General features: G+C 49.8%; 1 protein-coding gene across 1 annotated transcript in view; it reads left to right on the top strand.

Annotated features, from left to right (window-relative positions):
- Positions 1 to 13,202, top strand: part of LOC139223684 (formin-like protein 2) — a 19,628-nt gene extending 6,426 nt beyond the window's left edge. The window contains exons 6-28 of the mRNA XM_070855658.1: positions 1,526 to 1,669; positions 1,745 to 1,871; positions 1,966 to 2,042; positions 3,323 to 3,416; positions 3,515 to 3,589; positions 3,830 to 3,940; positions 4,201 to 4,350; positions 4,469 to 4,570; positions 4,772 to 4,992; positions 5,119 to 5,222; positions 5,382 to 5,567; positions 5,763 to 5,783; positions 6,661 to 6,785; positions 6,988 to 7,190; positions 7,407 to 7,641; positions 7,750 to 7,818; positions 7,949 to 8,029; positions 8,327 to 8,456; positions 8,665 to 8,825; positions 10,217 to 10,318; positions 10,445 to 10,543; positions 10,960 to 11,083; positions 11,500 to 13,202. Of these exons, the coding sequence (XP_070711759.1) occupies positions 1,526 to 1,669; positions 1,745 to 1,871; positions 1,966 to 2,042; positions 3,323 to 3,416; positions 3,515 to 3,589; positions 3,830 to 3,940; positions 4,201 to 4,350; positions 4,469 to 4,570; positions 4,772 to 4,992; positions 5,119 to 5,222; positions 5,382 to 5,567; positions 5,763 to 5,783; positions 6,661 to 6,785; positions 6,988 to 7,190; positions 7,407 to 7,641; positions 7,750 to 7,818; positions 7,949 to 8,029; positions 8,327 to 8,456; positions 8,665 to 8,825; positions 10,217 to 10,318; positions 10,445 to 10,543; positions 10,960 to 11,083; positions 11,500 to 11,588 (2,830 nt within the window). The 3' untranslated portion in view covers positions 11,589 to 13,202. The remainder of the gene's footprint in view (positions 1 to 1,525; positions 1,670 to 1,744; positions 1,872 to 1,965; positions 2,043 to 3,322; positions 3,417 to 3,514; positions 3,590 to 3,829; positions 3,941 to 4,200; positions 4,351 to 4,468; positions 4,571 to 4,771; positions 4,993 to 5,118; positions 5,223 to 5,381; positions 5,568 to 5,762; positions 5,784 to 6,660; positions 6,786 to 6,987; positions 7,191 to 7,406; positions 7,642 to 7,749; positions 7,819 to 7,948; positions 8,030 to 8,326; positions 8,457 to 8,664; positions 8,826 to 10,216; positions 10,319 to 10,444; positions 10,544 to 10,959; positions 11,084 to 11,499) is intronic.
- The last annotated feature ends 405 nt before the right edge of the window (positions 13,203 to 13,607 follow it).

Raw genomic sequence — 13,607 nt, 5'->3', positions numbered from 1 at the left:
TGATGGTGATGGTGGTGATGATGTTGGTGATGATGATGATGGTTATGATAGTAGTGATGATGATGATGATGGTGATGATGGTAGTGATGATGATGTTGGTGATGATGTGATGATGATGATGGTGATGGTGGTGATGATGATGATGATGATGATGGTGATGATGATGATGGTGATGGTGATGATGATGTTGGTGATGATGGTGATGGTGGTGATGATGTGATGATGGTGATGGTGATGGTGATGATGATGTTGGTGATGATGGTGATGGTGGTGATGATGTGATGATGGTGATGGTGATGGTGATGGTGATGGTGGTGATGATGATGTTGGTGATGATGGTGATGGTGGTGATGGTGATGGTGGTGATGATGTGATGATGATGATGGTGATGGTGGTGATGATGTTGGTGATGATGGTGGTGATGATGTGATGATGATGGTGATGATAGTAGTGATGATGATGTTGGTGATGATGATGATGATGGTGGTGATGATGTTGGTGATGATGATGATGGTAATGATAGTAGTGATGATGATGATGGTGATGATAGTGATGATGATGATGATGATGATGATGGTGATGGTGGTGATGATGTTGGTGATGATGATGATGGTTATGATAGTAGTGATGATGATGATGGTGATGATGGTAGTGATGATGATGTTGGTGATGATGTGATGATGATGATGGTGATGGTGGTGGTGATGATGATGATGATGATGGTGATGATGGTAGTGATGATGATGTTGGTGATGGTGATGGTGGTGATGATGTTGGTGATGATGTGATGATGATGGTGATGATGATGATGATGATGATGGTGATGATAGTAGTGATGATGATGTTGGTGATGATGATGGTGGTGATGATGTTGGTGATGATGATGATGGTGATGATAGTAGTGATGATGATGGTGATGATAGTGATGATGATGATGATGGTGGTGGTGATGTTGGTGATGATGATGATGGTGATGATGGTAGTGATGATGATCTTGGTGATGATGTGATGATGATGGTGATGGTGATGATGATGATGGTGATGATGGTAGTGATGATGATGTTGGTGATGATGATGATGATGGTGATGATGGTGGTGATGATGATGGTGATGTTGGTGATGATGGGTGGTGATGATGTTGGTGATGATGATAATGGTGATGATGGTAGTGATGATGATGTTGGTGATGATGATGATGATGGTGATGATGGTGGTGATGATGATGGTGATGTTGGTGATGATGGGTGGTGATGATGTTGGTGATGATGATAATGGTGATGATGGTAGTGATGATGATGTTGGTGATGATGTGATGATGATGGTGATGGTGATGATGATGATGATGGTGATGATGGTAGTGATGATGATGTTGGTGATGATGATGATGATGGTGATGATGGTGGTGATGACGATGGTGATGTTGGTGATGATGGGTGGTGATGATGTTGGTGATGATGATGATGGTGATGATGGTCCAGGATGTTGGTGAGGGCTGAAAACATTAGAGGACGGTTTGTGTGTGCAGCTTCGATGGCGAGCAGTCAGAGGCCGGAGGTGAGGTCTCATCCATAGACTCTCCCTGGAGTCGGTCCATAGAGGATCTCCATGGTGACTGCAGCCTCCCTTCGCCGTCGTCTTCTGTCCCACGAGCGGCTCGTCACTCCATCAGGTAACTGAGGTGAAGATGGAGGAGGCGGAGTCAGCTACCTGCGACCATCTTCTGATGATGTTTCTGCGTTCGTAGCTCCACTCTGGTGACGCGATCCAACACGCTGCCAAGCCGGCGAACGCTGAAGAACTCCCGGCTGGTCTGTAAGAAGGACGATGTCCACGTCTGCGTCATGTGTCTGAGGGCCATCATGAACTACCAGGTAACACCTGAGCGTGGCACCTCATTGGCACGTCGTTCTCATGTCTGAACCAGATGATGTGACTGATCTTCGTCTGCGCCCTCCTCTTCCTCAGTATGGATTCAACATGGTGATGTCTCATCCTCACGCCGTCAACGAGATCGCCCTCAGCCTGAACAACAGGAACCCCAGGTCAGTCCCACGCACGGGTACTCATACAGGTAGTAACACAGGTAGTAACACGGGTGGTAACACGGGTACTAACACGGGTACTAACATGGGAAGTAACACTGGTACTAACACGGGTAGTAACACGGGTACTCATACAGGTAGTAACACAGGTAGTAACACGGGTAGTAACACGGGTAGTAACATGGGTAATAACACGGGTAGTAACACGGATAGTAACACGGGTGGTAACACGGGTACTAACACGGGTACTAACATGGGAAGTAACACTGGTACTAACACGGGTAGTAACACGGGTACTCATACAGGTAGTAACACAGGTAGTAACACGGGTAGTAACACGGGTAGTAACATGGGTAATAACACGGGTAGTAACACGGATAGTAACACGGGTGGTAACACGGGTACTAACACGGGAAGTAACACTGGTACTAACACGGGTACTAACACGGGTAGTAACACAGGTAGTAACACGGGTACTAACACGGGAAGTAACACGGGTACGAATACGGGAAGTAACACTGGTACTAACACGGGTAGTAACATGGGTACTAACACAGGTAGTAACACGGGTACTAACACGGGAAGTAACACGGGTACTAATATGGGAAGTAACACTGGTACTAACACGGGTACTAACACAGGTAGTAACAAGGGTACTAACATGGGTAGTAACACGGGTACTAACACGGGAAGTAACACTGGTACTAACACGGGTACTAACACAGGTAGTAACACTGGTACTAACATGGGTACTAACATGGGTAGTAACACTGGTACTAACACGGGTACTAACACAGGTAGTAACAAGGGTACTAACACGGGTAGTAACACGGGTACTAACACGGGAAGTAACACTGGTACTAACACGGGTACTAACACAGGTAGTAACACTGGTACTAACACGGGTACTAACACAGGTAGTAACACTGGTACTAACACGGGTACTAACATGGGTAGTAACAGGGGTACTAACACTGGTACTAACACAGGTAGTAACACGGGTAGTAACACGGATAGTAACACGGATACTAACACGGGTGGTAACACGGGTACTAACACTAGTACTAACACGGGTAGTAACACTGGTACTAACACGGGTAGTAACACTGGTACTAACACGGGTAGTAACACTGGTAGTAGGCACAGGTGCTACAGCAGTACAAACACACAGAGTCTCCAAACAGATGGAATCACCACCTGTCTGTCTCTCCACCTGTCTGTCTCTCCAACTGCCTGTTTCTCCACCTGCCTGTGTGCCTATCCACCTGTCTGTCTCTCAGGACCAAGGCCCTGGTGTTGGAGTTGTTGGCGGCAGTCTGTTTGGTCAGAGGAGGACATGAGATCATCCTGTCAGCCTTCGACCACTTTAAAACGGTAAACACACACACATGCACTGTAATGATTAATTGATTGATTGATTGATTGATTGATTGATTGATTGATTGATTGATTGATTGATCGATCTGTTGCAGGTTTGTTCAGAGTCGATGCGTTTTGAAAAGTTGATGGAACATTTTAAGAACGAAGACGACAACATCGACTTCCTGGTACGTTTGACCACTTTGTCTTTGTTTACCTGATCAGTTAAATCCCATCATTGTATTGATCAGCTTAAAGGCTCAGTCCACTCAAACTCTCTATCCAGACAGATCAATACTGTTACACTGTGTTCTGATTGGCTCTAACCCTGGCTCACCTGCCCAGGACTCACCTGGACAGTGACAGGTACCCCACCAGCCTGTTGCTAACTGACCTTTGTGTGTTATTGCCGTGGTAACGGTTGCCAGGTGGCCTGTATGCAGTTCATTAACATCGTGGTCCACTCGGTGGAGGACATGAACTTCAGAGTCCACCTGCAGTACGACTTCACCAAACTCAACCTGGACGAACACCTGGAGGTAATCACATGACCCATCGCACGACCCGTCACATGACCCACTCACATGACCTGCTGTCAGCCAATCACTGCCCAGGAAGGCCGTTGACCAACAGCTAGCATGTTTTTACATGTCTTTCTACCTCCGTCTGCCTGTCTACCTGTCTATTGTCCCTCTCTCTACCTGTCTGTCTCTCTGTCTTACTCTCTACTTGCCTTTGTGTTAACCTGTGTTTGTGTTAACCTGTCTCTCCCTGTGTCTCTCTGCCTGTCTCACCCCAGAGGCTGAAGCACACAGAGAGCGACAGGCTGCAGGTCCAGATTCAGGCGTATCTGGACAACGTGTTTGACGTGGGGACGCTGCTGGAGGATGCCGAGACCAAAACCGCCGCTCTGGAACGAGTGGAGGAGCTGGAGGAGAGCCTGACCACGGTGAGACAGACAGGACGGGGGAGGGACAGACAGGACAGGGGGAGAGACAGACAGGGGGAGGGACACACAGGACAGACAGACAGGTGCCATACCAAACTGTCTCTCTCTCTGCCCCCAGATGTCGGAGCGTCTGCTCGACGTGGAGAACGAGGCAATGCTGAAGATCGTCGAGCTGGAGAAACAGCTGATGCAGACCAACAAGGAGCTGGACCATGTCCGGGTCAGTGTTGTTACCATGGCAACCACACAGACACCCAGTCATCATGGAGACATGATGTGAATGACGCTCAGGAGAGTGGAGTTAAAGGGACAGTCCACAGTTTGTCCAAAGTAATGTTGTACTGTCCCTTTAACTCCACACGTCTTCACCTGTTGGGCTGTTCCTTGTTCCTCACCTGTGACCCCCCCCCCACCCCTCCAGGAAGTGTATGCGAGTGCCAACTCTCAGGTGCACACGCTGCGGCGGATGGTTCGGGAGAAGGACCAGACCATCCGGCGCCAGAGTCGCCTGGAGCGGCAGGCACAGGAGGCCCAGCATGCCGGAGGACCTGGAGCGCCGCAGCCCCAGAGGGGGGAGGGCGACGGGGGGGTGGCTGACTCCGCCTCCCCCTCACCTCCACCCTGCCCCAACCTATCCCCCAGGTGAGACACGCACCTGTACACCTGTCCTGCCTCCTTCACAACACAAGCCCTGATGGGGGGGGGGTTATATCAGTAACCACCGAGTGAGTGATTGGTGTTGATTGATCATCCGATTGGTTCCCACAGTCCTGAGACTGTAGCCTATCACAGCATGGGACCGGGGATGGGCGGAGCTCCAGGGATGCCAGCCCCACCCCCTCCCCCTCCTCCACCACCGATGCCAGGCACAGGTGAGTCTCAGCTCCTCCAATCAGAGCGCTGCTTTCAAATTTAACCATCAAAGAGACTGTGATTACTGCAAAGTACTGCAACCAAGTACTACAAGTACTACATGTACTCCATCTGAAGGTCACCTGTCCTGTCTTCTTCTTCTTCTCTTGTCTTTAAAGTGTCCAATGGGTCATACCCTACACCTCCCCCCCCTGCTCCCCCTCCCCCACCCCCACCCCCGCCCCCCCCCTGCCGGACCAGTGAGCTGTCCTCTGTCCCCATGCCCCCCCCACCGCCGCCTGTGGCACCCCCTCTCCCGGGGTCGGGTGGGTCGCCCACGGTCATCTTTAACTCTGGACTGGCAGGTGAGCCGTTGATTGATGCATTTATGGGCTACGCGGAAAAACTGAACTCAAAGATTCAGATGGAGTTTTTACTTTAAAGAGCATCAATAAAACCTGACAGCCAATCAGATTCAGAGTTGTCAGTCGTCATGGTAACTGTGACGTGATCTGTCCCTGTGACTAACGGCTGTTTTTTCTGTCCTGTTCTGCTGCCAGAGGGTCCACTCAAGTTATTCTGTACGTTTAAGTGTTCACCATCATCATCATCACCATCATCATCATCACCATCATCACCATCACCATCATCATCATCATCATCACCATCATCACCATCACCACCATCACCATCATCATCATCATCATCACCATCACCATCACCATCACCACCAACATCATCACCACCACCATCAACAACACCATCACCATCACCATCATCATCATCATCACCATCACCACCAACATCATCACCACCACCATCAACAACACCATCACCATCACCATCACCACCACCACCAACATCATCACCACCACCATCAACAACACCATCACCATCACCATCACCATCACCACCACCACCATCACCATCACCACCATCACCATCATCACCATCACCATCACCATCACCATCACCACCACCACCACCACCACCACCATCACCACCATCACCACCACCACCACCACCACCACCACCAACACCACCACCACCAACACCAACACCAACACCAACACCACCACCACCACCATCACCACCACCACCACCACCACCACCACCACCACCACCACCACCATCACCATCACCATCACCATCACCATCACCACCACCACCACCACCATCACCACCACCACCACCACCACCACCACCACCACCACCAACACCACCACCACCACCACCAACACCAACACCAACACCATCACCATCACCATCACCATCACCACCATCACCATCACCATCACCATCACCATCAACATCACCATCATCATCATCATCTGCTCAACTGTCTCTCTCCCTGCTCACCTGTCTTTCTCCCTGCTCACCTGTCTTTCTCTCTGCTCACCTGTCTCTCTCCCTGCTCACCTGTCTTTCTCTCTGCTCACCTGTCTCCCTGCTGTGCAGCGGTCAAGATAAAGAAGCCGATCCAGACCAAGTTCAGGATGCCGGTGTTGAACTGGGTCGCCCTGAAGCCGAGTCAGATCAATGGCACCGTCTTCAACGACATCGATGATGAGTCCATCCTGCAGGTACGGACTCACCTGAAGCCTTTTACTCAGTCACACAGGTGCAGCAGCTGGTCAGGTGTACAGACAGGTTACCCAAGGGGAAACCCTGGAGGAAACCCTGAGAGAAACCCTGGAGGAAACCTTGAGAGAAACCCTTGGGGGAAACCCCAACCTAACTGTCTCCCTCTCCACCTGTCTCCCTCTCTGCCTGTCTCCCTCTCAGGACCTGGACGTGGAGGGATTTGAGGAGCTGTTTAAGACGAAGGCCCAGGGTCCAGCAGTGGATCTGACTATGTCCCGACAGAAACCTTCTCAGAAAGCTCCGTCTAAAGTGTCCCTGCTGGAGGCCAACAGGGCCAAAAACCTTGCCATCACGCTGAGGAAGGCAGGCCAGGGATCAGAGGTCATCTGCCGCGCCATCCAGACGTAGGTCAAAGAGCTCCACTCAATCCAGTAACAGTCACCAGGAACAGCAGCACCAGCATCCACTGTGATCAGGGCCAGAGCCAGAACAGAACAGTGCTCTGTCCCGGCACTGTCCCGGTTCAGACTGGGGCAGCAGCACTGCTGTCTGATTGGCTACCTGAGGAGTGCGCCCAGCTGACTCCCCAAGGTTGAACGGTCGCTCTGTTTTTCCTGCAGGTTTGACCTCCGAACGGTGCGGGTGGACTTCGTGGAGTGTCTGATGCGTTTCCTGCCGACGGAGGCGGAGGTGAAGCTGCTTCGGCAATACGAGAGGGACAGAAAACCTCTGGAGGCGCTGAGCGACGAGGACCGATTCATGATGCAGTTCAGCCGCATCGAGAGACTCAACCAGCGCATGTCGATCATGACCTTCATGGGCAACTTCACCGACAACGTCCAGATGTTAACGCCGGTAAGACAGACAGGCAGCGGGAGGGGGGAGAGAGAGAGAGAGAGTCAGGGAGGTAGACAGGCAGACAGGTAGATGGGACCTGTCTCACTGTCCTGTGTTTCCTCTCAGCAACTCCACGCCATGATCGCTGCTTCAGTTTCCATCAAATCGTCTCAGAAGCTCAAGAAGATCCTGGAGGTCAGTACACAGTCCGAGTACTAGTACACAGAAGGAGTACTAGAACACAGTCCGAGTACTAGTACACCTATCTGTATGCTGTAGTTTGCTGTCTCTATGGTTACTGTGTGTCCTGCTGTTGTTGCCGTAGATCATTCTGGCTTTGGGAAACTACATGAACAGCAGCAAGAGAGGAGCCGTGTACGGATTCAAGCTGCAGAGCTTAGACCTGGTAACACACACACACACACACACACACACTAACACACACAGGAACACACACACACACACTAACACACACACACACTAACACACACTTACACTAACACACACTAATACACACTAACACACACACTGATTTCTACACTCCATCGTTGTGGTCACCGAGCATGCTCAGTAGAGTCCACTCAGGTGGTCCTGAGTGAGTGAGCGGGTGTGTCAGGTTGCTTTAACGTTTGATTGGACGCCGTCCGTCCAGCGTGAGCTCTGATTGGCCGCCAGCTGACCGCGTCGGTGTGTGTGTGTCCAGCTGCTGGAGACCAAGTCGACAGACAGGAAGCAGACGCTGCTCCACTACATCGGCAACGTGGTCAGAGACAAGTACGCCGCAGCGGCGCTCTTCTACAACGAGCTGCACTACGTGGACAAGGCGGCCGCAGGTGAGTCCATCAGCCAATCAGAGCGCTGCTACCACGTAACACTGGGCCCTCACCTGTCTGTCCGTCCATACCTGTCTGTCTTCACCTGTGTGTCCCTCCTGTGTGTCTCTCCTGTGTATCTCTCCTGTCTGTCTCTCCTGTGTGTCCCTCCTGTGTGTCTCTCCTGTGTGTCTCACCTGTCTGTCGCTCCTGTGTGTCTCACTGTCAGTGAGTCTGGAGAACGTGCTGTGTGATGTTAAGGAGCTGCAGCGCGGCATGGAGCTCACCTGGAGAGAGTTCAGCGTTCAGCACAACTCCACCCTCAAAGACTTCATCAGCCGCCACGAAGGACGACTGAGCAAACTGCAGGAGGATGCTCGCATCGCTCAGGTGAGACACACACAGGTAACACACACACACACAGGTAACACAGGTAACACACAGGTAACACATACAGGTAACACACACACACAGGTAACACAGGTAACACACACAGGTAACACATACAGGTAACACACACAGGTAACACACACAGGTAACACACAGGTAACACACAGGTAACACATACAGGTAACACACACAGGTAACACACACACACACACAGGTAACACACACACAGGTAACACACAGGTAACACATACACAGGTAACACACAGGTAACACATACAGGTAACACACACACAGGTAACACACACACAGGTAACACACAGGTAACACATACAGGTAACACACACACAGGTAACACATACAGGTAGCACACACACACACACACACACACACACAGGTAACACACAGGTAACACATACAGGTAACACACACAGGTAACACACACACAGGTAGCACACACAGGTAACACACACACACAGGTAACACACAGGTAACACATACAGGTAACACACACACACACAGGTAACACACAGGTAACACATACAGGTAACACACACACACACAGGTAACACACAGGTAACACACACACACAGGTAACACACAGGTAACGCATACAGGTAACACACACACACAGGTAACACACACAGGTAACACATACAGGTAACACACACAGGTAACACACACACATGTAACACATACAGGTAACACACACACACACAGACAGGTAACAGACACAGGTAACACACACACACACAGGTAACACACAGGTAACACACACACAGGTAACACACAGGTAACACATACAGGTAACACACACACAGGTAACACACAGGTAACACATACAGGTAACACACAGACAGGTAACACACACAGGTAACACATACAGGTAGCACACACACACACACACACACAGGTAACACATACAGGTAACACACACAGGTAACACACACACAGGTAGCACACACAGGTAACACACACACACAGGTAACACACAGGTAACACATACAGGTAACACACACACACACAGGTAACACACAGGTAACACATACAGGTAACACACAAACACAGGTAACACACAGGTAACACACACACACAGGTAACGCATACAGGTAACACACACACACAGGTAACACACACACAGGTAACACATACAGGTAACACACACACACAGGTAACACACACACATGTAACACATACAGGTAACACACACACACACAGACAGGTAACAGACACACATATACAGGTAACACACACACACAGGTAACACACACAGGTAACACTTACAGGTAACACACACACACACACAGGTAACACACACAGGTAACACTTACAGGTAACACACACACACAGGTAACACACACACACAGGTGTGTGACGCTGTGACTGTCCTCCAGGACGCCTTCGAGGACGTGGTGAAGTTTTTCGGCGAGAGCTCCAAGACGATGCCGCCGTCCGTCTTCTTTCCCATCTTCGTCCGCTTCATCAAAGCCTACAGGGTGAGTCACATGCCACAGACAGGCCCCGCCTCCTCGCCATGATGACACAAAGCTCCTCCCACAGCAGGAGAGAACAAAGAGCTGTTTGTGTGTTCAACGTGTGTGTGTGTGTGTGCGTGTGTGCAGCTGGCTGAGGAGGAGAACGAGCAGCGGAGGCGTCAGGAGCAGATGTTACTGGAGAAACTGGAGCAGGAGGAGCAGCAGGAGGAGGAGGAGGAGACGAAGGTGAGTCTGAGACCTCCCAGCGTCACACAGCAGGAGCGCAGACGGCGCCGCATCCACACGCCGTCTGACATCAGACGTTACGTGTTACACGCCTTCAGACAATTTATTCTGGCTTGTTGATACACAAAAACCCTGAAGCGTGACCTGGGTTACACGTCATCGTACGTTTGATTTCCTTCGTAATGTTTAGACCCCGCCGGCTGTAGCGAGTGTGCGGACGCACTCGTGGTCACGTCATCAACACACGGCGAGCTTCCTGCCTGTCGTCAACATGTCATGAATCACTGACACTTTTTGTTCTGTTAACGTGTTAAAATACTCGGTAGCTAAAAATGTGTTAGCAGCTCACGTGACGCCTCACACATCGCTTCATGAGTCATTCACAAGGTGATTTCTACGCCCCCCCCCCCCCACAGTCTCCGTCCCACAGAGGGAAGCGGCAGCAGCAGGAGCTGATCACCGAACTCAGACGGCGACAAGGAAAAGACAGCCGCCATGTTTACGAAGGGAAGGATGGCGCCATAGAGGACATCATCACAGGTAAACACGTCATCTTCATCATCATCATCATCATCACAGGTAAACACGTCATCATCATCATCATCACAGGTAAACACGTCATCATCACAGGTAAACATGACATCATCATCGCAGGTAAACACGACATCATCACAGGTAAACACGACATCATCATCACAGGTAAACATGACATCATCACAGGTAAACATGACATCATCATCACAGGTAAACACGACATCATCACAGGTAAACATGACATCATCATCACAGGTAAACACGACATCATCACAGGTAAACACGACATCATTATCACAGGTAAACACGACATCATCATCACAGCTAAACACGACATCATCATCACAGGTAAACACGACATCATCACGTCTGAAGACACACACATGAGATCAGGTGTTTCCTGTCTGTTTTCTCACCTGCAGCTCTGAAGACCGTCCCCTTCACGGCCCGATCTGCTAAACGCAGCTCTCGCTTCTTCTGTGACCCCCCCCACTCCGAGGAGCACTACTGAGAGAGAGACATTACACCTGAGAGAGAGTTTATATGTCGGCATTTGTGAGGATGATGACATGTCGTCTTCATCTTCTAATCGATGGGACCAATTAGCACTTTGAACATTTCTGATCAATCGATGTGAACTGATGACATCATGTTTTGTATGTTATTTTATTGGTCAGTTTATGCACAGACAGGCAACCCAGACACCACCTGACCCTCTGACCTCTGACCTGCTCCTTATTTCACCAGGCTACCTGACTGCTCTCAAACCAAACTCCATTCAAAAAACTGTCATTTTAAAGGATCTTGACTGATAAATGAGCAGCGAGCTCTTTAAAATCAAAATAGCAGTAAAAGGCAGATCTGATATCAGTCTGACCCAGTGGTTCTGACCTTTTGATCACATCACATGGTCTTCCTCAGACGATGATGGCGCCCAATTGTCACAAAAATGTTCTGATTTCCAAATTTTAACAGGACTAAGGATTACTTTTCCATGTGGGTATGAACATTTACATTGAACTCTTGAATTAAAAAAAAAGTCAATCTTTAAGTCCAGGACAAGTGAACAACTGTGACAGCTGAGGAAGACCATGTCTGACGTTCACCTGCCACATTTTTAAAAATACCACAAGATCAACAAACTTTGTTGTTTGAGTTTTGGTCCTCTGGTGGCGCTGTGGAGCAGCATCCAAAAGTTCCTTACAAACGTCCTGACATACAACACTTCCTGGTCAGCGGATTCAAAATGGCCGCCCTCATTATGGGCTCATTATGGTCTGTGGTGCTATAGACGTTCTGGGTTCCATCGGTCTGTGTCTCTAACTGGATCTTGTACAGGGTTCCACTCCTTTCACCACATTGTGTTCTGTTATGTTCTGATGTATTTACGAGCCTTACCAGAGACGGATTCACAGAGTCCACCGCTAACAGTGTTAGCATTAGCATTCACCAACAAAGTGTCAAAGTGGCCTTCAGAGCCCAAATCTTTGTCCGACTCTGGTTACCTGTGACTCTGGCTCTACTCGGTCACCTTCCCGAATCCGACCTGAACCCAAACCTGACCCGGGTCCTGCTGTTAGCCCATTAGCCTGCTATCCTGTTAGCCAGCACCAGAGCCGCACCAGCGTCACGCTCACAGGTAAAAACACGCTTTAAACTGTGTCACCTGAGGCCCACGGCTCAGGTGTGATCTGAGTGTGAAACGCTACAGCGAGAGGGCGCCATTTGTTCGCTGATTCATTCAGAGGTCAGCCTGCTGGTGAGGCTCTGGTTGGACACACCTGGAAAAACCTGGAAACATCTGGGCAGGCCTGGACCAACGAGGACAAACCAGATGTCCTGCAGTTTTCCCGGTGTCCCTGCTTGCCTGTGGAAAGTCCGGCCCGAACCCTAGACCTGGACACACCTGGACAGTTGTTCTGCAGTGTCCAATCCCAGCTGTCCTGCATCAATCCCCCCCCTTACCCCCTCCCCCTTCATTTCAGACCCTCACCCTCCATCTTTAGAAGAAGGAGAAAGCACAGAGTTTTGTACGTGTACATACGTTTTCTAGCCGCTGTAGCGTTCGTACCGTTTAGTGTTCGTTGGTTGTTGGTGATTCTGAACTCGGTGTAAATAAAACGCATCCTGTCAACTGGACGCTGCCACTGCCTCTCCCTCTGAACCAGGTCTAACTAAACCAGGACTAACTGAACCAGGACTAACCGAACCAGGACTAACTAAACCAGGAATAACTGAACCAGGTCTAACCAAACCAGGACTAACTAAACCAGGAATAACTGAACCAGGTCTAACCGAACCAGGTCTAACTGAACCAGGACTAACTGAACCAGGACTAACTAAACCTGGAATAACTGAACCAGGTCTAACTGAACCAGGACTAACTGAACCAGGACTAACTAAACCTGGAATAACTGAACCAGGTCTAACTGAACCAAGAATAACTGAACCAGGACTAACTAAATCAGGTCTAACCAAGTACCAAGTACACTCAGTTTATCTAAACCAGGTGTGAGTGTGAATGGTTCAT

The sequence above is a fragment of the Pempheris klunzingeri genome, chromosome 24, assembly GCF_042242105.1.
Source record: "Pempheris klunzingeri isolate RE-2024b chromosome 24, fPemKlu1.hap1, whole genome shotgun sequence".
NCBI lineage: Eukaryota > Metazoa > Chordata > Actinopteri > Acropomatiformes > Pempheridae > Pempheris > Pempheris klunzingeri.
This window is presented reverse-complemented; position numbering and strand designations above follow the sequence as displayed.